General features: G+C 37.4%; 1 protein-coding gene across 3 annotated transcripts; it reads left to right on the forward strand.

Annotated features, from left to right (window-relative positions):
• The first annotated feature begins 1,613 nt into the window (after positions 1 to 1,613).
• On the forward strand, positions 1,614 to 23,906 carry ICE2 (interactor of little elongation complex ELL subunit 2). Of its 3 annotated transcripts, none has more exons than XM_051628314.1 (15): positions 1,614 to 1,696; positions 2,663 to 2,767; positions 5,332 to 5,599; positions 6,580 to 6,699; positions 7,679 to 7,813; positions 8,173 to 8,289; positions 8,734 to 8,893; positions 10,633 to 10,817; positions 11,132 to 12,083; positions 13,134 to 13,312; positions 14,721 to 14,850; positions 20,054 to 20,138; positions 20,229 to 20,279; positions 21,281 to 21,539; positions 23,178 to 23,906. In XM_051628314.1, the coding sequence occupies exons 1-15, from the start codon at positions 1,668 to 1,670 to the stop codon at positions 23,367 to 23,369; spliced, it is 2,967 nt and encodes a 988-aa protein (XP_051484274.1). In that variant the 5' UTR covers positions 1,614 to 1,667; the 3' UTR covers positions 23,370 to 23,906. The 3 variants fall into 3 exon arrangements, with proteins under 3 accessions (XP_051484274.1, XP_051484275.1, XP_051484276.1); XM_051628316.1 differs by lacking the exon at positions 1,614 to 1,696 and adding an exon at positions 2,036 to 2,077; XM_051628315.1 differs by lacking the exon at positions 8,173 to 8,289.
• Positions 23,907 to 24,515: the final 609 nt, after the last annotated feature.

Consider the following 24,515-nt stretch of genomic DNA (forward strand, 5'->3'; position numbering starts at 1 on the left):
AACAGGTATTACTCAGCTTTGAAGCACTGTATCTGGAAGCAGGCTTCACCTGCAGATCAGTTTTGAAAAAAAATTACTGGAAATAATTGTTTTCCCAGGACTGTAGCACTAGGTAGTGCCATTTGTTCTACAGCTGCATGACTAAAGCAGTCTTTGAGACACTGAAAATACATATTTAATTTTCTCATTCTCAGGACATCATGCCAAATCTCTCCATGCGCAGGAGTGTTCCTAACCACCAAGATAAAGGTTAGGAAACAACTATATAAACAACCATATCTGTTCTATATAAAACACAGGAATCTTTCTTAAGTGAGAGACAAAATCAGGATTCCTATGTCTGCCCATGGTGAATGCTGAAGTGTAGGTTTAGGAGATGGCATTTTTGACCCCCGACTATTTCACAGAATGGGTGGGGTTGCCTAGAGTCAGTTGCTCAGGTGCATGTTTAGTATCTCCAAGGTTGGTGACTCTAAACCTCCCTGGACAACCTGTGCCAGCAGTTAAGCACCCTCAGTGAAAAAGTGTTTCCTGATTCTCATGTTTATGTCACAGAAGTGGAAAGACCACATACAGGAAGCAACAAAAAAAGGACACTGCAGGTTTTTGGGAGATGAAGACTGAAGTAGGATTTAACTAGTCACTTCACTATTTGAGATGTCTTCTAATCATCTGGCTATAAAACTGTTATCATACCTGGATTTTGAAGAAAGATTACTCCTTATAAGGTTACTTCCATGACTGTGGGCTCTGGGCAGATCCAGCAGGGAGACAGAAACCTGAGATACACAAACCTAAAAAGTGCAAAATTAAGATCAAATTACGTCCTTAAAACTGATCTCCTAACAAGCTAAGGAGACTCATTTGTTGGTGGGTTTGGACATCATTCTGAATTACCTCAGTATTTATATGTATTTGTTTAAGGTGCCCAGAGTTAAAGGACATGGGACTGTGAACACTTTGCTTGCTTGATGCCACAATCCTTCCCTCATTTCTCCATCTGTAAAGCTGTGATGGGGATCACCATTCCTTTTAACACCACAAATACATGGGAGTTTCCCTCACCTAAACCTACAGGTACTAAGACTATTTCAGTTCCACCTTTACCACATGGGGAAGCCTTATCATCATAATGATGATGTCCACATCCAAGGAAACTGGAGGCCTAGAGAAGGGAAGCTGGTAAATGCAGCAACCTCCACAGGGCACCTCAGCCTGTCACACGCGGCCCCAACTCCACTTAGGCCGCCAAGCAGAACCCGGCCCCGCCACCCCTCACACCCAGGGAAGGATCTGCCGCTCGAGGCACCCACGTGCTCAGGGCCACACCTTAGTGAAAAACGTCGCTAAGAGCGGAGAGGCCTTAGGCGCATTTCTACTGGCGGCGTGGCGGGGCCCACAGCGGCCCGGGCCTCAGCAGCGCGTTGCTCTCCCTGACGTCGCCGTCGCCATCACCCTCACCCCGCCACAGTCTCCGCTGCCACAAGATGGCGGCCGTAGGCTCTGCACCAGCTGCTCGAGCCCGCGCTGCTATTGGCTGCCTCAGACCACCTGACCGCGCGCGCCGGGCGCTCTGCTGCACTGATTGGCCAGCGCCGTGAGGCAGGGCGCACGCGGCGGGGAGACGAGGAGCGGGGGAACAGGCTCGCCCGGAGGTGTCTGTCAAGATGGCGGCCAAGGGGCAGCTGCTGGCCTGGTGAGCACGTTTCCGCCTCCCCCTAAGCTGGCGGGCGGGGAGCGGTGAGAGCGGTGAGAGCGCTCCTCGCTCCCCGCTGCCCCGCCGAGAGCGGAACGCACCTCCCAACCCGCTGCGGCGGCAGCCCGCATGCGCGGGCCGCGGGTCTCGCCCGTGGCTGAGGGGGCGGCGCCATCTTCTGTCGTTCTGTCAGCGGGAGGGAGCGGGCGCGGGCGCGCGTCCCGGCGGGGCGGGGCGGGGCGGGCCGCTCCGTGGGGTCTGTGTGCTCACCCATCAGCAGCGGTTCAGTAGTGCACCCGCGGGATGGATTTGGGGCAGTGATTGCTCTTGGTTTTGAAACGAAAAGCCCTACCAAGAATTAGGCTTTTTAAGCCTGGAAAGGTGAGTTGGTTTTGAATGAGTTGATTTGTCAGGAAGACAGAAAGACATCTTTCCTCATCTTTCAAAATAATTTGGCAAGATTGACAGTGTGTAAACCCTGTACACTGGAAGGGCCATATTAAAAAAAAAAAAAAAAAAAAGTTCAGAAGGTAAGATCTGTGTGGAAAACAAAATGTATTTTCTGAAAAATTAAAACCAAAATGTATTTTTCTCAAAATTCCAACATTTTCAACTCGATGTTTAGTTTTGATTAATGAACATACAAAAGCATGTGACTTCATCAGATTTTGTCTTGCCATATATAGAATTTCTAGCCTGTATTAATGAAGTTGTTCTTTTTGTACTGTGAGGAATACGCATATTTACTACTGAAAACCATTAGGTAATTAGACAGTATATATGTAACTTTAATAAAGAGAGAATGTGGAAACACTGTGTAGATAGCTTTTTTGTTTTTGTGTAATAAACAATTCTGTTACTTGTTTTGTAGGGGAAGAAGTACCCTTTATTTATTATTTTTAATTATATTTATTTATATTAATTTATTATTTATATATCAATGTTCTTCTTTTGTTTTGTTATCAGGGATGTTTCCCCAAAAAATGGCAGTGAAGTGTTTTTCTCACGAGATATTTATGAAAAATATTCATTGGGTCCGAGTCTTTCTGAACTGTGGCATTTATCAAACAGGTATATTCTGTTGCATTATAATTTCATGCTGTTTGCTGTCGTCCTATTGATACGTAGCTTTTCTGTTTTGGGAGTAAGCTGCATGTTTTCCAGTGTGCAAGGATTTGTCACTGACTCCTTGGTCCTGCAGTTGATCTGTGCTTTACTTGTTGTGACCCCTCAGAACGCAGGAAGACTCTAGGTTGGGACCCCTGGTCTATCATATCTTTTGTGGGGGTGAAGTGGTATTTGGGGGTTTTGGGGTGGCTTTGGGTCATTTTTTGGGGGTGGTGATTTTTTGCTTTCCCTTATATATCAAAGCAGGATGACGTTTGACCTGTACTTTTAACTCATAAGGATCTTATTACCTATGAACCAGACTTAATTGTTTTTAGAAATTAGTGTCTTGCTGTCTGTCCATGTTTTCTCTATATATAGAAGGCTGACAGTAGTGTACATTGAACTTATTTTTACTTAAATGCTTTAAAAGTAGCCAGCACTTTACTTAGATCCAACAGTGGCTTAGGTGCAGTGGAGATGCAATTAATTCCTTGAGTAATAAAGAAACTATGTAGAGTGGTAGCTGAAGAATGGGAAATGAAATTTTATGAGCACAGGTGGTACAGTTAGTATTGTCTGTGCAATTTTTATGTCTTTTATTTTCTTGAGGAAGTAGAATCAACATGTATTTCACATAGTGAAAAACATAGTTCATATTGCAGGATTTCCAAGGTTGAAGGACTGTATTTAGGCAGTTGATGTTTTTAAGAAGATGTTAAACTGGTGTGGTGATACAGGTGGCAAGGGTCTCATTCATGGTGGATGATCATTCACATCACAAAAAATGTGGATGAGAGACCACGGTTCTCTTAAGTGGCAAATTCAGCATGTGAAGAAACCATTTGTTCTAAAGGGGAATTGCTATGTTTTTATGAACTGACACTGAGCAGGCACATTTGAGGGGAATACCTGTCTACATCACATAACTTTTTCTATCCTGCATCTTTAGCCTAGAGATGTTTTTTCTGGTTCATCTCTGTTGTTGGAACTTTCCTTGAACTTTCAGAGCTGAGCACAGCCCTCACAACTTGCTACTGGGTACACTAGGTATTGCTGTAGGATTTTTCTTTTACATGATGTAGAAAAAGGGTTTCTGGAGTAGACATGACTGCACTGGAGGCTGGGATTGTGTTCAGTTGTGTATGGTAGAAGTGGTTTTATAGCCAGAAGAGAGGTTGCAAACAGGAAAAATTCAGAAATTGATGGAACTGGTTTGTGTGGCCGTAGTCAAGAGGATGAGAAAGGGAATCTGTTGGAGCCAATGTGAAAGTAAAAGCTGAAGGAAATGTGTCGATTTGAATATTGTGGTTTCTGATAGATATTTACTAACATGTGTTGTTCTCTCACTAGAGAAGATGTGAATGCAGGTTGCTGATAAAGGAAGGGGAAGAATTTAAGCCGTCGACTCAAATAAAGTATAATGCTGTAAATATGGACAGAAAAGCTCTGTCAGATTATTTTGGTTTGCACCCTGATGAAGACTGTGACAGCACTGCATACCAAAATGATCTTTGTGTGCTGCCATTTCATTCAGTGCTGAATATAGCCAGTTTAAGCTGCTAGAAGCTCTTTATATTCCTACATTGGTGTATCTGAGTCAGCATCTTGTCACTGCTGCAGCTTAATTAAATTTGCCAGTTTGTGCCACAAGGATGGACACATTCTCATATTCAGAGAGACAGCTGTGAAGTATTATTAAGAACTGTGGATGTGATACTGCTGGTTTTGAATAACACTGGAGATGTTTTCTACTGCCGAAATCATGTCTTAAAAATATGCTTTTTCCAAGATCAGCAGTTAATGTTCATTTTGTTAACCTTAAGTATTTCCTTTCTTATGAATGGTTATTTTAACTAAAGCAGGGCTAAGACAGCCTTCATATGCTGAAGCTGTTTAAGAACCAGGTTTATAATGTTTCTTCTTTGTTATTGTCAGGGCAGCTACACCCTTGTATTATTTTTGGCAACTCATTTCAGCATTGTTTAGAAAAATTAAACTCTTGAATTGTGTAATCTGTTTTTAGGAATTTCTTCATTTAAATCTAGAATTTCTGTTGTTACAATTAAGTAATTTTAATTTTATTTTTCCTTTTTTTTTAACAATGAAAGAAGAGCTTTTTCCAGTTAAGTCTTTCTTATTTGCTATCATAGCTTTGACTCATAAGTTAGATCTTTATGAGTGCAAACTGTGAACACCAACCATCAGTGAATGCCAAAAATGTCCCAGAGCAATCAGTTTCCTATTTAGCTTGTCACCTTGATATTGAGTATACATACTTTATATATATATATATATATATATATATACACCATTTTGTTAAAAAAAAAAAGTATTATTTCCTTCTTTAAAGTTTCAGAATAAGGAAATTCATATGGCCTTGACTAGGAGTTGGCATAGTACAGTATCTCACAGCATGTTCTGCTGGCTTTGAAGTTTAGGCTTGCATGACTGCTTTTATTAATTCTGACAAATATTAGTATTTGTGTGAAAAGTATAAGTTCTTTCATGTATTACTTTTCTTTCAGAGAGGCAAAGAAAAATGTGGAGGCACTGGCAAACTCTTCAGAAAGCAGACAGGCTTCTGGCACACAGGCTGCAGATCCAGTTGAGGTGGGGGCGAAAAGCCCAGCTGATGAGCATCCTTTTCCAGAACCCAGACTCCCCTATCCGTTTACCTCTTGTTTGACTGAGAAGGAGCAGAGAACATATTTGTATCTGATGGCTAAGTACTCCAAAAAAATAAACCATTTTCAAGTTAATGCAACAAGTCAAAGAGAATTATGCATGTATCTGGTAAGTGTGTGTAAATGAACATCATAGAGGGAGTCATACAATTTTTTTATTACAAAGAGTTAAGGAAAATATAGCAAAACTATTTCATTTTAACTGGATGGGTTTTTTGTGGATTGTTTGGTTTGGTTTTTCAGTAGTAGCCTAAACAACTGATGTTAAGCGTAGATCTTCCGTAGCTCATCAAACACCCACCCTCAAAAAAACCCCACATTTTTTAATAAGAAGTTCAAAGTTGACTTTGCTGTGATGTTAGCATTTCATAATGGCACGTAGCAGTCCTGTATAATGTTAGGAGATGGAAACATTTTGATGTGATATTTGACAGCACCCTGTAGTGGGTACTTTCTTCGTCAGCATGTGAGGGTATCTTACAGGATTGGAAAGGTGCAAGTTCACACTTGCTGCTTGGTCACAGCTATGTTGTTTAGGAGTGAAAAGCTATGTCTTATGTTGGTGGGAAGCATCATTTTAGTATAATGTATAATGTTATTAATCAGGAAATGGTTTTGAGCCATTGCATTTGGTTTCCCACGATTCCTTATTAATGCTAATTCCTTTATTTTATACTGTAACAACAGGAATGTCGTTCCCAGGCCAACTAGTACCTACTGCTTTGTTGTTACTTATAATTGCTTAAGAAGTCAGAGCTCAGATTTCTTTGTTGCTCTTGTAAATTTGCCCCAGGGATGTCTTGTAACCTTTCTTTTATAAACCACCAATGTATGACCTGTTTGTTGAGAGGGAGGATGTTTTGTCATTTGGGGATTTTTTTCGTTTTTTAAGGAAATGGGCCTTGCAGAAATTCTTTCTTTAAGTTAAATTCTGAACATGTGCAAAGACTTGCCAAATTGAGCAGCAAGTGGCATCTGTGCCCTCCCTCATACTGTCGCCTCTGCTACCTCTGAAAATTTTGCTGGTTAATTACCTAGCCAAAGGATTCCATTCTCTCTTAAAAAAATGGATTTTTTCCTTTCCTGCAGCAAATGAAAGAAGCAGTAAACAATGAAATTGCAGAATTTATGAAATTTGCTCAAAATGCTGCAAAAAACTGCGCCCAGGATTATGATGTCATCTCTGAAGATGCACTACTTTATACAGAGGTAATTACCAATACTCTGTTCTTTTCTTGTTGAATAATCACACTGTAACTGTGAAGAAGAGAGGTAGGCACTGCTCATGGGATCTGACATTCCCTGAACTTCTGCTGATTCCATGTTGGGATGAGACATGAGAAGATGACATGTGCAGCATGGTTTGGCCCACAGTTAGTTGTAGCCAGTAAGGTACTTTATAAGTGAGGTCATTGAATGCAGTACTATACAAAGGTTTAGTTATCAAGTAAATGACATCTTTATATTTGGTAAGGGTGAAATTACATTTTAAGTGTGCACTTAGACCAACAAGCTGCTCCTAAATATGCACCACTAGACAGAATGTTAAGCTTTCCTGCACAGTAGCATGTTATGCATTCACTTTAATAAGAGGTTGCTCAGGCTTTAACCATAATCATCTGAAAGTTCATGGTGTGTTAAATATGCACTTTGATGATTCTAAAATCAAGCATGAATGCAGCTTCCTATATTGTGCTTAGTTTAATAGCACATTTCAGGTAAAGAATTCCAGAATGAGTGTTTGTTAAACTTTGCTGTCAGGGGGTTGACTTGCTATTGCTTGTTTTCCTTGTAGCATCTTGCCTTAACTGAAATGGCCTCCTTACATACTTACTGTTAAAAATTCAGTCTTTTCTAGTAAGTGCCACATCACATTCTTTTACGGAATAAAACAGAAGAATAAATGTATTTACTAGAAAGTGGAGCATTTAATTAAACTCAGAAGTATTTATTTTATTTCACTAACACCTCAGCACATGCTTTTTCATGCACAAGATAAATTTGTCCTCCTGTTAACACACGGTTTGGACATGTGTGAGGACAAACATCTTGGGTTTTCTTATAAAAATCTGAGCTAGCTCTGTAACTTTTCTATCTTCCATTTGTGTCTATTTTTCTAAGTGATTTTGTCAGTTAAATTCTTATGAAAGATACAAATGCAAAAAGCTTTTTTTTCTTTTTATGTTAGGAATTATTTCGTGCTTGTATTGGACATGTGCAGAAGTATCCTGAGTTTTACACACTTCAGGAGATCATGAGTATCATGGGAGGAAAGTTTCATACACAGTTGACCTTTAAGCTGGAAAAAAATCTTCTTGTAATGGTAATGTCTTAATTGTGTGTGTTGTTTTGGGTTTTTTTTCAAATAAGTAGAATTGCATCTGGATTGTGTTGTAAAGATCCAGATTTTTTACAAGTTTAACTTGAAGCTTGAGTTAGAGGTTATAGTTTATAATTAAAATTGTTCATGAAAATATTAATTAAATAATTTCAGTAGTAAGAGTGTTAAAACTCTCCACTATATGTTTGCAATAAAACAGTTATATTAATAGTATATTTTTTTAATACAACACTGACATTACCATGCACCTGCAAAAATTCTTTGCTTTTCATTATAAGAAGTGCAGTGTTGAGTATGATTTCGGTTAAACCTGTTCTCTGGTGCTGCTTGATTTCTTTAAGGGTACAGCAAGACATGGTAAAACAGATTTCTCCAGCATGCCTGTAAAACTGCCCACAGATTATAAAACTGTTATGTCTATTATAACTCCAGAAAAAAAGGCTTCCATCATGCACAGTGTAAGTAACCTTTTATTTGTCATTTTTAAGGCATCTTTTGTAGAGAAGAGCGATTTGGTCCTTTCTCTGTGGCAGCACTAAGTTTCTTCATATTTTTATCCTAATCTTGCACGTCTTGTAGCATAGGAGTGCATAGTGTATCATTATTTATTTAGTGTTTTATTTATAGCAATCACACTGCCCTCTTCAGAAGTAGAACCTGCTGAACCTAGTGCCTCTTGAAGGGACTTCCCCTGTTCTTTCAGTGAAACATTAGAGAGGTCCTTTGGAACACACTGTCTTTTGCTTTTTTGTATGGTTCTCAAATCTGGCACTGGTGGTATTTGGGCTTTGGAGGTGTGGGGGTTAATCCCTGTTGGTCTAGATTTTTTCTTATTAATTTAAATTTATATGTGTCTGTCTTAAAAACCTTAAAAAATCTAACTTTTTGTTTTTTCTGTTTAGGATCTTAGTTCAGATTCAAATGCAGAAAAGCTTGCACTGAAATACTGTCCTCAAGTTGTTTTAAGTAATCAATCATTATTTACATTACTGAATAATCATGGACTAAACTACAAGGAACAGTGGGAAATTCCAGTTTGTATTAAAATGATTCCTGTTGCAGGTATAGTATATTTTTGTTATAGAAATTACCCTTTCTTTCTTTTTTTTTTCCCATAAAGACCTTTGTATATTCTCATAATCCTTTTTGAGCTGACTGAAGAGCAGGAAATTAGAAAATCCAGTAAAAGCAGCTGCAGGAAGGTAAAAGGTAGTCTGGTTTAGTTCACACAATAATAAAATAGTTCAATTTTGGTTTTATTTTAAAAAGAAAGAAACTGAAGTTAAGGAAAGTCATAATTGTAATCATAAGCTTAGATTTTTACATTTTCTGAAGAAGCAGCACTCTAGAATGGAGCTCTAAGAAAAAAGTAATAGTTTCTTTTAAATGCTTCCATATTTTTAATTTAAGCAATCAAGCATTGTAATACAATTTGACTGACTTAGTTTATGCGTGTTAAAGAACAAAAATTTGAAGTTAATAGTTTTCAGCTGTCATTTGATAAGGCATCAAGGACCTCTGTGGTTTAAAGAAAAATATTTAGTTTAATCAAAGTTATCATAAAAAATAACTTTAAAAATCCATTGCTGTAGTTTTCAAGGAGGAAAGCTGATAGCAAGGTAATTTCATAGTTTTTTACACCTTGTTCCATCTTGTTACTGAGAATAGTAATAACCTCTAGAGGTGTCACCATTAACATTGAATTTGGACATACAGCATTTTCCACTTGGGAAAAAAAATCTGTTAGATGTCCTTTTGCTTTTCAAAACTGTAAGCTCTGCTCCTTTGAAAGAAAAAGATTGCATTAAGCTATTAAAATTATCAAGTGAACTGATTTAAATAAGCTAAAAAAGAGACATTCTGAAGTTTTATGAAAAAACAATGAGCGAACATTTTCTGGAATTGATATTTACATCATAGAATACTTAATAAATAATTAGTGTCCACGGAGAACACTTTTCCAATTTGCAACAAAAAAATGCTTTGAATAAACTCATCTGAATGCTGTACTTTAGTTGTGTATAGATTTCTTCTCGTTACAGATATCTGACAACTGCAATATCTTACAGTTTTGCACTTCGCTAAATTAAATTACTTTATCTGTAAAGATACACCTGACTCCTTTTGTATCACCTTTACAGTTTTTAAATTTAATATTTAGATTCAAAGTTAACACCTAAAGGGCATTCAGAATATGTCAGTTCTAAATACTGTTTCTTAAAGGGTTTCTCCTCTCCTTCCACCTTCCCTGTAACCCACCTTGTTGCATTAATGGTATTTTTTTCATCCACAGATTATTTTTTTTTTTTCACCATGTGCCTTTGCTCTCTGTATGATACTGGGCAGGGTACCACTGCTACTTTTATTTCATGTGCAACTGTTTTAAGATGTAAACAAAAGAATGAAGCAGAAAAGCCTGGACTAAAATTTGAGATTCATCAAAGGAAGAAAAAACACCTTTTGGAAAACAGAACACATATGATGAGACAATGCAGTGTAAAGAATGATGAATCCTAAATTCTTATTTTAGAAATTCTCTATTTAGAACTGCATTTAAAGTATGATTGGCTCTTAATGTGGTGTGTATTGCTGCTGCAGGATCCTGGTAATTCACACTGTATCTGGACATATTTGTGTTTTCTGTCATTGATGATTGAGAGGATAGTATTTCAGTTCTTCTAGTGAGAATGTGAAATGGATTTGACCATAACTGGGGGGAAAAAGATGTATAATTAAAATTATATAACAGTCCTTTTTTCTTTAATTTTATATGTACTCAATCTCTTTTCATTCTTGAAAAGGTGGCAAATTGGCTAAAGTGGTTTATGTTGATTCACCCCTGCTGAGAAAAGAAATGACAGTAAGAGAGAGGAACCAGCTCTTCCATGAAATTCCAATGGACTTCCTAGCAACTAAAACATCTTATGTTTCAATGTCTGAAGTACCAATGGACAAACCAGCTGAAGACAACCTATTTCAGTGGGATGTATGTAGCCTCACACCTTCTTAAAAACAAACCAACCCAAAAACCTATGTTAAAATTAATAAGTCACTTGTTCAGTGGTAATGAAGGAGAATTTAGGTTTCCTGTTGGTAGTCTCTCTACTGCTGAGTTATGGATCCTGTGTTTTAAAATGTCTGTCTAGTTCCTCTAAATGCCTCTATCACTTTTCAACTTCAAATGTTTACTGAATTAAAATGAATTTCAATTTTACAGTCTCTCATTTGTCATTAACTTACTCTGCTTCTTGGTTTGGTGTTGGTTGGTTTTAATTTATTTTTTTTCCTCCTTATGTTAAGATGTCTTCTGATACCTACCAGCACCGAAAGATTCCTCTTCCAGATGACACAGGGATGGACTTTGATGATGATGTTACAGAACTGGAAACTTTCGGAGCAACTGCCAAGCTCTCAAGAAGTTCTAAAGCGGAAAGTACTTTTTCTACAGTTAGTAATACTGCTAAAGTTCTATCACATGGCCTAAAAATGGGGAAAAAAACATCCACCATAAACAGTACAAGTGAAGAAGAGAAAAAAAACATTTTTGAGCAAGGGGATTTAGCATGTGCCAGTATGCAGCTTCCATCATTAGATGACATTCTCTGTGTCAGCTCTGAAGAAAATTTGTCTCATAAAAACTTTAATTCAGAAGAAGCAGGAGTGAAAAAAGCACAGCATGTCGTGACCAAAGAACTATCAGACAATGATACAAAATTAAATATTTTGTCTAATGCTGTTAGTGACAAGGAAGAGTCCGATGCTGCACAAAAAACTGAGATTTATGCTTCTTTATGCAGTAGTGACACAGATGAAGAGCGTTTGATAATTGATACAGAATGTGAAAAACCTGATAGTTGCAAACCAGCTGTACCAAATATACCTCATACCTCAGCAGAGACTACCAAATCACCTTCCCCCACCCAGATTCCACTAGCAAGTGTTACTGATTCCTCATCTACCATGGATCAGGAAAAAAATGCCTCCAGAAAGCCTACAAGAAAGTTATCCAAAGAATTTGATCCTGTCGGACAGATTTTGAAAATGCAAACTGAACTTCTCAAGTCACCTTCCCAAAAATCACATGAGCAGCCAGCAGTGAGCTGTGATAATTCCAGTGCTGCACCAGCCCATGTACCTCAGTCTCCAAAACAGTTTCTCACCCCCAGCACAGAAACTGTGCCAGGCCCTGCCCCAAATCCCAGCATCTCATCTAGAAACACCTGGACTTGGCTTTTTCAGGGAGTGCCAAAGAGTAAGTAATTGTGTTCATTCTCTAAGAAGTGAGATTTCAAGTTTTCAGTAAAATTTAATGGAAAAACATTTCTCTTTAGCTCAAGGACATCCTAGTAATACATTTAGGGATGTGACTTAATTTATTCTTATTTTTAACAATGCCTTCACTTTTGAGAATTACAGTCCTGCACATGTAAGGGAGCATTTTGAGAGCTGTTTGTCCACAGAGATGAATGTGAAATACTGTTTTACTTTAGAGAAACAAAAAGTTGTTACACACAGGTTTTTAAGCAAGGAAAAGAAACCATTTGGTAACGAAATTAGTTACTTCTCTCACACAGTATACATTTATTCAAAGATGTACATAGATGTTACATGTATTTATTCATAGCACTACACTAATACTACTTGTAGTTTTGACACACATTTCCACTTATCTGCTGGACAAAAAACAGGATGGGTAAATTTTCAATAAATATCTGAAGCAGATTGGAGTTTATTCCTGTTTAGTTTAAAAGTTAAAGTATCTCTAAGGGATGCAGGGATGTTTGTTAGCCTACCTCTAACTGCACTTTTTGAGATCTAAATAAATTGAATGTTTCTTTTGAATTTTCTCGTACTGGAATTGAAGTTGAAGTAAACTCACTTTGGAACAGAGACTCATGCTACCTTAAATGGGTCATGGCTCTCAGGAGATGGTCACTGTAAATAAATTTTCTGTCTCCTTTGTGCTGAGTGACTGTGCCTTAAAAACCAGCCTTTGAACTCTGTACAAGAGCAGAATCTCACAGCTCTGTGTAAGAAATAAAATTATTAGAATAAAATATGTGGGATATTTTAAAATTATTCTAAAAGTGATAGTGGATGTTTTTAAAATTTAAGGGCTTTTTTTATGCATGAGTGACTTCTTGTGCCTAATGAGATTATTTTCACCCCAAAATTTTGGGAAATAAACCAGATTGTATTAAAAAATAATAATTTAAAAATCTACTGCAAGAGAAAAGAACTAATTAGCATTATGTTAAGGAATGTGCAAGCTTGTAATTTTCTGCTTATTTATTTTCTATAGGGAAGCTGCCCAGTGAACTTCAGGTGCTTGAAGAAGACCCTTTAGATTATGAAGCACCTCAGGATGGCAACCTCGTGTATAAGCTATTCAGTCTGAATGATCTGTTGTTACTAGTGCGTTGCAGTGTACAAAAAGTGAAGTCATGGCCACCATACCTTAAAAAAAAAAAAGCTAAAAAGGTACAGATTTTGCTGTAAGCTTTTTTGGTTTGATTTTGTTGGGTTGGGGTTTTTTTTAACAGTTGTGCTCAACTGGGATTCTCAGTCATTCGCAGCATTAGTGTTTTCACTGAAACAATTAGTACATTTAATTGTAACTCTACAGTGTGTGTCTTTAAGTATTTGCTGTAGGAAGAGTGAAGCATAACTTGTGATTTCTTTAAACCTACTTGAACAGAACATAAGCAAGTGTGATTTCTGCATTTGCTACAGCTGCATTACCGTAGCATGCGTGGGTATTTATACTCATGTAAACCAATGCAAATTTGAACTATTCTTAAAAGTGAATGGCCCAAGGCTCTGAGAATCTTCATGTTCATAAATACTTTCAAGCAGCATTCAGCCTTACTATTATGCCTAGTTAAGCAGAGAAACAGGAGAGGGAATGGACAGCAGAGCACACATTCAAAGATGAAAAGAGATTGTATTCGTTCTGCTTGATAAGATTATGGTACACATCTTAGCAAATCTTCTGTCTTAAGGAATAAAGTACTTTAAGGGCAAGTGTAATTCAAATATTTCTTGTAACATCAGGAGAAAGAAAACTTACTCTGGAGTCCTCAGTAATTTATTATTTTGTCAAGAGTCCTCTTAATCATTAAAAAAATTTGGTGTGGCATCTCCTTCCCTAGAATACTAGAGTTATGGTAGGCAGGCATTCTGGCAGGTGCTCATGCATTGTTGAAATGGAAATAGATCTTTGTAACTGATGACTTGCTAAGATTCCATGCTCAGAATCTTATTCTGAAGAATTACCCTCTCTTTCCTATTGATCCACTGCTTATAAATACCTATGAATACCTGCTTAGTTTGTTAATCAGAAGCTGAGCACTGTTCTTTGTTTGTTTTTTTTAAATTTAAACTGTGATTTGTCAGTAAGAGGCTTGTATTTTCTCTGTTAGTGTTGATATGCAAAGGTTAGCCTCTGATTTGAAATGAGAGTCCAAGCACTGGGTTCTAATTTCAAGTGAGATGCTGACAAGGGGAATAAATGGAAGGATTCCACTAATGATAAGCAGATCAGAAATGTAATGTATTTTTTCTTAAATTCCTGCAGAGGGCAGTAGAGCACAGAAGGGTGAACTTCAAATTAATTAGTGGTATGGAAAAATTACTTATTACTTGGAAAGGCTTGCCTAGGCCATTTGGATTTTTTTCCCCTATTTCACCTTCTTCTGTATAGGGTCTCTGTAGTCTGAAGTTTGTACTGTGGGTTTCATGGAATGTGAGCCATCACACACAATGTGAAATGTCTTTGTTGCTTCAGCTGTAGTAGAAGACTGATAATTATCAACTACAAAATGTAGTTCAATTGTGGACATTTTTTGGACAACGAGGGCTGATTTTTCTTTCATCCCAACTTTTATAGGTTACTCCAATATTCCTGTTGCCAAAACTAGAATACCAAGCCTATTATGGTGTCGAAGCTCTTACAGAAAGTGAAGTATGTCAGTTGTGGACAGAAAGTATGTTGCATTCTGGATGCATATTTTATATTGGTAAGTTCATGTGTTGCCTTTTTGTTTAAGAAACGTGAATGTCTGAATATTTATACAATAATAGAAGAGGAAAGTATTTGTTAAAGGTATATTCCATATGTCTTTACTTATTTTAACTTTCTAACTTTCGTCTTCACTTTTATTTCTAAGTGCTTTGTCTAAAATTTCTGTTGGATGATGCATAAGGATCTTTTAACTTTGGTTTTAAATGAATACCATCCAGTAATCCTTGTTTTCAAGAACTGAATTTATTTCTCTTTCAAAGACAAATGTAGCTCTAAGCACGACTGAAGTTGTCTGAAGTTAGTAATCTTCATGACTTTTAAGTATCTTCGGTATTGGGGGTTTTGTTAGTTTTTTTAATGAGCCATAAAACATGAATTATTGAAGGAGTGATTGAGCTTGCAGTATAGGAACAATGTCAAACATTATTTTTCTTTGAAAACAGGCAGTAATGTTGATATTTCTATGCTGATGACATGTAGACAGAGAAGATACAAGAGAATGAGGGAAAAGAAGCTAAACCAAGTTCTGTCATTTAGAAATAAGAGAAATTACATTCTTTGAAAACAATATGTCTCATATCTACGGTACTACAAATAATTTTCTGGCTTTGCAGAAATGAAATTCCTAAAAGGAAGAGCAAAAATACAGAGGGAGAAAAATAAGTGAAAAGAAAAATACATAGCATAAGTTTATTGAAAACTTCTTTCCGTAGCCATGATGTTTCTCAAGAGTTGTGAACACTCATCTTAAACACATTTTCCATTATCCGTATCTAACTGATCCATGAAATTTAATTTCCTAAGCTGTGATATGACTTAAAACATCCCTGCACAAGGGATGGTCTTGATTCATCTTGCCCTGTATCATGCACCAGATGGAAACAGGAGATAATGTAATAGAATCTGCGAATAAGAAGTAACACGCATTCAGTGAGAATGAAGCAGGAGACTACAAATCTCGTGTGGAAGAGTTGGCAGCTGTAATTCAAAGCACAGAAAATAAAAAGACAAAGCAGGGATAAAGAGCATGGAAAAGTTGGCAGAAAAATATCTTATTTGTAAAGGCCATTTATCCACATAAACCAAGCATGCTAGGAATGCAGCATTATAAGGAATGTTTCACTGACAAATGTCCTCGGAAAATCCTGTACTCATGTTAGTACAATGACATTTTAAAGGTCAGGAAAGTTTGTCTGTTAGGATATGTGTGTTCTGTATATAAATGAAAATTATACATATAAAGAATGTAGTCAGATTATTTAAACAACCCTTAATATATGGAGAGCTCTCTGATACCCTTTATCTTGTAATTAGTAAGGTTTTAAACGGAAGATCTGCAACAAAGTGGTAGGTTAAAATGGATTTTAGAACATATCTGGCACTTGCTACTGAGTGAGGGCAATCCTGTTTGTGTCGTGAATGAATGTTCTGTGGTGGGAACTGTCTCACTTTCCTGTTGTAGAAAAAAAAATATGTTTTATATGGTTGCTATGGCAGCAGTTGTGGCCTGTGCTTGCCTAACCTTTCCACTTGTGTACTGAATTACACTTTTGCTTTTGGTAGCTCACATCAGAATACTATTTCAGAAATGCTGAGTTTTCTCTTTCTTAATTTTTACATACAATCTTTGGGTCTTATAGAACTATGAGGTTTATGTGAAATCTAATATGTTTGGGGTAGTAGTCTTGCTGACTGCATCAATCTTTGCTGTTCGTATTTAAAGGAAATTATGTTTCTAAATTTAAAAACAGTATTTGCTGTGGTTTTTCCCTTCTCAAAAAAAAATCCTCACAAAGAGATAATTATGCACATACTTCTCCATTTCTATTTATATCTTAACATAGGGTACTGAAGCATTTCTTCAGTTTTTTCTTTTGTGATAAGCAGAAGAGTATACTGAATTGCACTGAAATTTAGCCTCTTGTAGAAAATTTTATCAACGCTTTTATTGACATTTGTAGAGTCATAAGCAGAGTGAGGAAATAGTGAAACTGTGGAGAGAGGGCTAATTGCTTACAAAGTACACGGACTGCAGGAATGCAGCCTATCTAATCTCCCATCGGTTACAGGATATAGAACATACGGTTTGTGCACAGACGTTTGCAGACAGCTCATCGGCCAACACCCCTTTTTATAGAGGATCTCAGGAGTGTAGGGGAAAGCAGGCTGCTTGCTGCAGGAGCTGTTCAGCATAAAGGGCCATCCCCTTCTGATACGGAGTTTCCTCAGTATCTCCTCCTAGATACCTGCAGCCATGATCCCATGGGTGTGGAGCCCTGGGCTGGCAGGTGTCACTGCCTTGGCCTTCAACACACTCTCTCAGTGCCAGTGCTGGAGAGGAAAAGTTGTCAGGATTGAGAAACACTGGTTATTCCAGTGGTGTTTGTTTGTTCACTCTTGGAAACGTTTCTTCCAGCAGTAAGCCCCGGGGTCTACAGGGGCTTTTCTGTGCTTTGAGGATTAGGATTAGTCATTTTGGGATTACTGAGGGTTGTCGCTGTCCTGGACAGTAAATTAGTGCGCTCAGCCTGTGGGGCAGGCCCCTTCCCACCACTTAAAAAAACAAAAAGCCTGCTACAAATATGGAGTTAATGGCATTGAACTCTCCATGTCACCAATTTTGGATACTGTCAGATGTGATTTATTTACTTAGGCAAATGGGGACTGCAAGATTTTTAGTTCTGGCATTTACTTTCTGGTAGAGGTTGGTAAAAAGATACACATGCCAGTAAACAATCCATTTTATAAAAGGACATCTATGACAACTTTTCATAGGAAACAACTCTGCTCATGAACTCTTTCTGCTGTCATTGAGAAACATTGGAAGACGGCTGTGAAATTCTGCCTTTTGGTTTGTATTTCTGGGAGATGTGAAAACTACAATGTTGCAAGTGTCTCTATTTCAGTACAGGGACAACTTTGCAACAAAAAGTTCTGTCCTGAAACTTAAGGGTCAATTCTGTAAGGGTGATAATATGCTAGAATTATGGACAGTTTAAAATGGGGTGAATGCCTCATTCTTTTTCACTTTTCTGATACCTGAAAGCATGAAGACTACTGCTATCATATGGTGTAAGCAGAAAGACAACCTTGACTTCTCAGATTAGGCTGTAATTTTAATTATTTTAAGTGAACTATCATGTCCTACCATAAAGGAATTTTTAGGTCAACCATAGCAGACCCATAGACTCCCTGTCCTTTTTTAATTTACCCCACATTATGAGTGTGAAAGTATGGAACAGCAGTTTGAAAACTGTGATCTTGTCTTTAAAAACGTAATACCTACAGCTTGTATTTTTGTTCAGACCATTCTGAGATTGCAGAGATCTCAAGTGAAGCCTCTCAAACTGAAGATTTGAGGATGTAGGAGACCTCAGCATTAAGTTGCTTAGGAGTTCTTTGCTCTTGAAAAAACTGTCTCAATGATCTTTTGTATTGCCAAATAAATATGGATGGAAAGTTCTTTGGACCTTGGTCTGGTCCTTATAACTGTCCAGTGTTGTTCCTCAGTGGTGTGACGCTCTGTGTGGCTGAGGGAGGTGTCTCAGCATAGTGACTCAGCAGTGCTACCAGCTCAGCAGATGAGAGAGAAAACTGAAGTGCTGGTGGATCACCTTGCTCAGCTGTTGATTTAAGTCCCCTTGCTACTCAGATAGGAAATCTTGCATCTGCAAAGGGAATAATCTCTGTGACATGTTTCCTTAATAAGGTACTTGTACTTGATCTGAGCAGTAAATAAAGTTGTGATAAGCTGAGCTGATTAATGGAATCATTTTACCCTGACCATTATTCACTGCTTTTGCATTAAGTGCCTAAGCAAAACTTAGAGCAGAAAGAGTAGTTTACCTACAGTTGCATAGGATAATATTTGCCTTTAAGTTAAAACTATTTTCCAAATGGGTTGGAGACAAGTACTTGCTGGATGGGTAACTTACTGCATGTCAAGTGTTTTCAATCAGTCACTTCTCAAATATAAAACACAGTAATATAAATTACATATGAGGAGTTCATAGATAATTTTTTCCCAGCTTTGCTGTCAATGAGTTTAGAAATTGAGAAGTTTCTGATTTGAGGAGAGGCTGCTAAGAGATGTAGAACAAAAACAGATTTTTTTTTAATATAATTGTTTCAAGTTTCCTTTCCTCTACTGGGCAATGCAGAGTATAGCTGCTTAGTCTTGCACAAAATACTGATATCAAGAAAAGTCATGGATGCACAGTGTTTAAAAGAAATTAATTGTCCTTGAGTATCTTTTTAAAATGTATTAAAAATGAGAGTTCTTACTTGGTCTTCTTCCACATCACATAACAAATAGCTCATAGAGTTTAGCCAGGAATGTGAAATGCTTTGGTTTAGCAGTTTTAAATGTACAGCTGAAACATTTACACTTCCTATGAAAGCAGATTTATAGTAAGGCAGTAAATTCCACCCAGTAGGTCGTATTTTATTATTCTGCCTTCTCCTCATCCTCCTTGTGGGAGCTGGAATAGGACAGATTTTTGGGAAAACCTCAGGTTTTGCTAATGATCTTTATTGCTTATCAAGTGAAAATGTGGGCTAAACTGTCCTTACCAGCTTTTATTTTAAAAATGTGATGATGAGAGCTTTGAGTTGTTGCTCCTAGCTATGGCAAAGACAAATGGTCTTTAATGATTTGCCATGAACAAGGCCTGAATTGTAAATTGTAATTTTTCATGTGAGGAAAAAAGATGGAGAAATGAAGGTTCGGAATCCTCAGAAAATCAAATAAAACACTTGTTCATGAAACATCAGAATAGAAAAACACGTATATTAAACTCAAAAGTAAATTTGTCATAAAATATACACTTGAATGATCTGTGCAGTGCAGAGTCATAGTGGTAAGGATCAAAAGAGTTTGAGAAGATACAATCCAACTGGTGAGATAAGGACATAACAAAATGAGGTTGTATATCCCAGACACCACTCTAGATGTAAGATTTGCAAGAATCGTGGGCATCTCCCTCATTTAGAAAGCCCAAATACAGATGTCTGTACTTAAAGCAGCTACATGTTTTACTTTCCATTATTGTGCAATGTTGATAAATACTTTTCACTATTCTACACTGTAAAAGAGTGATATTTTAAATTCCTTTTAAAATGCAGTAGGTCTGCAAATTATGCTTTTGCATTTGTTATATTTTAATTTTTAGTGCATTAATTTAATCCATGTTTTTCAGGACGTATTGATGCTTTTACATCAAACCTTATTATGCTAGAAAAGATTTCTCCAGAAGCTTTAAAAGAAAAACTTGGATTGATTAAGTGAGTATATTAAATTTTTTAGCAATGGATTTGAAACCCTAACAAGCCTTGCAAGTTACTACTTTTGTATGTTTTGGTTTTTTTTTGCAGGCCTGCAAATTCATTGAATATACTTCATCACATTTTGAAGAAAGTGTCTGAGTAAGTGCTCTGTTCTTGTTAATTGTATTTATTTGCAACATTACCTGGGTCATTCTCATTCTTCCATAAAATGCTTGTCTACTCTTTTTTATTTCTTCAGGAACATGACATAATTTATATGCAGTACTGTGTAAAAAAGTGCTTACAATTACAGGTTTTGTGTAAATTAGGCAAAAGAGTAAGAATTTATTTTTATGAACCACCTATTCAAGCGAGGAGACTGGACACTTCTGAGCTGATTAACATTTCACAGGAATGAGTTGTAATAATATTTATGTAGGCTGACACTTAAAATTTGGACTTCTGGTTTTTGTGAGTCTTGCTTAATTCGTACAAATAATAATACTGTTAGTGTTCCCTTCTGCTTAGCTTGACCTACAACAGCATATGTCTTTCCCTGTACAGCGTTGCAGCCTTTCCCCTGCTGCTTCCTTTATTTAGCCACTTCAAGGCTTTCAATCTGCAAGTGTCTCTTAATTTTTTTTGTGAAGCAGGTTTCTTGCACTGTGTGTGATGCCTCTTAATTCGATTTACAGACAAGTTTTCCTGCACTTCCTAGTTTCTGTAGCTTGGTGATTTGCACCTAAGATTTTATTTTAATATGGGCAGTTGGTTGGCATTTATCTTCCTGAAAACCTGTATAATCCTGCATGGATTTAAAGCACATCAGTTCTTTGTAAGGTGCTGGTTAAGGAATTAATAGTTTTCAAAGTATGGATGGTTTTCAGTGTATGTTTCAATGTTTTGTTGAATGTGATGACAATCTGTGTGTTGATGATAAATTAGTACATTCCAAATAAATTATAAACATAGGAATTAGTGTGTGTTAATACAGTGTAATTCATCTTTTTTGTATATATTTTTTTTTTATAAAACAGGGTCTGATAAGTATCTAAAGAGGTGTTTCTTTTGCATTAAGAAGTTAGTAGCTGTCCTGATCAAATGAAACAAAGCAAAAACATTTGGATAATATTTTTCATTTTGAACTCTTATATTTTTAGTTTGCAGGAGGGCTCTTACTTGTTGACTCATGCTGCAGGAGATTCATCAGTTGCAATCTACAAAAGTTCTCTTGACAAGACAACGAGAGCATCATATAACTTACATAAAGCTCATTGTGATCTACCTACTGTACCTGCCTCTCTTTCAGTCCCATGGGTTCCACTAGATCCCAGCCTCCCTTTACCCTATCACATGATTCATGGAAGAGTTCCATGCATGTTTCCACCTGCACTCCAGGAAGCGATGTGGAAACAGAAGGTCAGCATCACACTTGGTGGAAAAGCAGATTGGCAGTTTTGAAATAACTTATTTCAGTCATTTGGATACATAGCTAGTATATTTATCTGCCATCTTTGGGGGCCAGGGAGACTCTTTAAATTCTGGATCCACTACCAAGAATAGAAGTGCCTTTTTTTCTGAAAAATATTTCAGGTGGATTCATCTCACCTAGCTTTAAACATTACAGTATGGAAAAAAATAATGTTTAAGCTCATTGTGCTATTAACAGAGGGAAGTGGAATATTTTTCAAGATGCTTCTCTACACCAGGATGGGCCTCGTAAGTAGATTGTGGAGGGTGTGGGTCCAGAGGAGGCCACAAAGATGCTCAGAGGTCTGGAGCCCCTCTTCTATGGAGACAGGCTGAGACAGTTGGGGTTGTTCAGCCTGGAAAAGAGAAGGCTCCAGGGAGACCTTAGAGCACCTTCCAGTACCTGTAGGGGCTACAGGAAAGCTGGGGAGGGAATTTGTACAAGGGCAGGGAGTGATAGGGTGAGGGGTAATGGCTTTAAACTGGACAAGGAGAGATTAGGTTTGACATTAGGAGAAAATAATTTAGTGTGAGGGTGGTGAGACACTGGCCCAGGTTGCCCAGGGAAGTTGTAGAAGCCCCATCCCTGGGAGTGTTCAAGGCCAGGTTGGGTGAGGCTCTGAACAACCTGGCCTAGTGGGAGGTGTCCCTGCCCATGCAGGGGCGTGGAACTAAATGATCTTTAAGGTTCCTTCCAACCCAAACCATTCTATGATTTTATGTTTCTGAAAGGAGAATAATATGTTATTTGATGTAGAGACATACATACTTTGTCTAGAGACAATGGGAGTACCTTAATTTAAGGAAACACAACTTCTGTGTTTCAGGCATAACTATATAAATCGTGTGGGTGGCTTATTCCTTTTTACTGAAAATGAACATTCTTACACAGCATTTATATTCTGTATTTCCTCAGAGTGCAGTTAAATCTAATGAAACAAAATGTTTTAGATGTTCAAATGTGATCTCCCTTCCAGGATAAGTAAGAATTAATATAGCCTAAAGCCTCTAACATTTGGGTTTTAGGAATCCAGTCTGCTTTGTAGTTTATGCTTTTGTATAATTGAAGCATATCATGCTTTGGAAATTTCCCAAAGATCCCACTCTCAGCTCTGATGTTTTGAACAATTAGTATCACGCTTTTGAAGTAAGATAATTTTCAAGTGTTACTTTTCTTCAGCATAAATTTATTTATTTATGTAAAAGCCAGATGGTAACTATGCCTAGCGTAGTGGAGTGTGTTATCCTTTTTAGGCCCAGTTAAATGTTTTAGCCCCATTCTAACTTCACATGAGGGCAGAATAGAGTTGTGCATCACTTCCTAATTACCTCATGCAATTTGGGTTATGCTAGAAGGAAATCTAGGCACATGGACAAGGAAGAGGCAGGAGTGGTCAGATCCTACTGGTGACAGGAAGACCAGCTGTGCCTGTCACCCAGTTCAGATGTGTGTGGCCTCTGAGTCTGGCTGGGATGACAAGAAGTAGAAGGCAGTTTTCTGACATGAGTTGTATGTTTGTGCTTATTACAGATTTGAGATTATTAATTCTAGTTCTTTTTTTTTTCTTCTTTCCCTGATGTGTCTAGATGTCTGGGGTGAAAGGGCAGTCGGACACACTCTGTGAGGGAAAGCCTGTAGGTACAGAAACAAAAGGCAAGACAGCTAAGCCTGTTAGAAACCAAGGTGTGGCTGCAAAGAAGCTGAAGAAGAATTACTGCAAACAAAGAATGATGAAGAAAAAGTGGAAAATGAAGTACAACAAAATACAATTGAAGTAGAAATAGCTGAACCATGCTGTGATAAGTATGGCCTGGAGAAGGACAAGAGAGAAGAAAAATCTGAGGCTTTCTTGCAGCTGTAGAGGAGCCAGAACAAGCTGACAGGGGAAACAGCTCCACAGCAAAACGTTCTTTAAACCTTTAACCCTTTCTTATCTCAGTGGACACATTTCAAGTGAAAGTCTCAAATTCAGAGGAAAGGGCAACTGTCTGCAGCTTACACTCGGAGACATAAGTATCTTCTCTTGTTCTCATGATTTTCATAGAAAAACTACAGCTTGAAGAACAAAGCAGTGGTCAACAGCAATATCTAGTATCACATAACACCAAGATAAATAACTTTTCAGCTTTTTTAATTCTTCCTGAGTTACTGCAGATTTTGATTCTGACATATTTGAAAACTGTATTTTACTTTGTGTAATGCGGACATGGGGAACAACTTGGATTTAATTGCTTAATCCTTTTAACACACAGTGTCTACCAGTTTTTAAATTACTTCTAAAAATACATTTTCTTGTTTAGATTGTGTTCTGCAGACCTGTTTGTATACTTGCATAAACTGGTATCAACAAAAACAGGCCTTAAAGGTGTTCTTCCGAGTCTTGTTTTTGGACTAAGGAAGTTACCAAATACACACATCTGATCATTCTTCTGCTCACCAGGGCTTGACGTGACATGTTTTAGTGCCATGGGAGTAAATATAAGGTATTTACTTTGTTAACTGAAGTATACGTGTTGCAAAATCCTGAAGACAGTTTTTTTAAAGCAGGCTTAAACAACAATTATTAAAAACCATTTTTTGGTGAAATACAAAGCATTCTCTGATTATTTTTTTTTCCCTTGTTAGATATATTTACAGTATTATCCAGGTTTTTCGGGTTCTTTGCCACTGCGTTTAGCTGCAGTGATATGCTCATGACAAGCTGAACTGTGGTAGAGCTCTTTGCAAATTACAAGTAGTTTGATACAAAATCCTAAATGCACTTGGTGACCTCTCATAATAAGAATATTTTAGCTGTGAGTCATTTATGCCAGATAACTAACTCTGTGTGGGGACTCAAAGCTGTTTTCAGTTTGTGTATAGAAAGACTTTTGCCAGATTTGTATGGAATTTATTTTCTCAATGGAGTTTCATATGGTAGAAGT

The sequence above is a fragment of the Apus apus genome, chromosome 10 (genome assembly GCF_020740795.1).
Source record: "Apus apus isolate bApuApu2 chromosome 10, bApuApu2.pri.cur, whole genome shotgun sequence".
Taxonomy (NCBI): Eukaryota; Metazoa; Chordata; class Aves; order Apodiformes; family Apodidae; genus Apus; species Apus apus.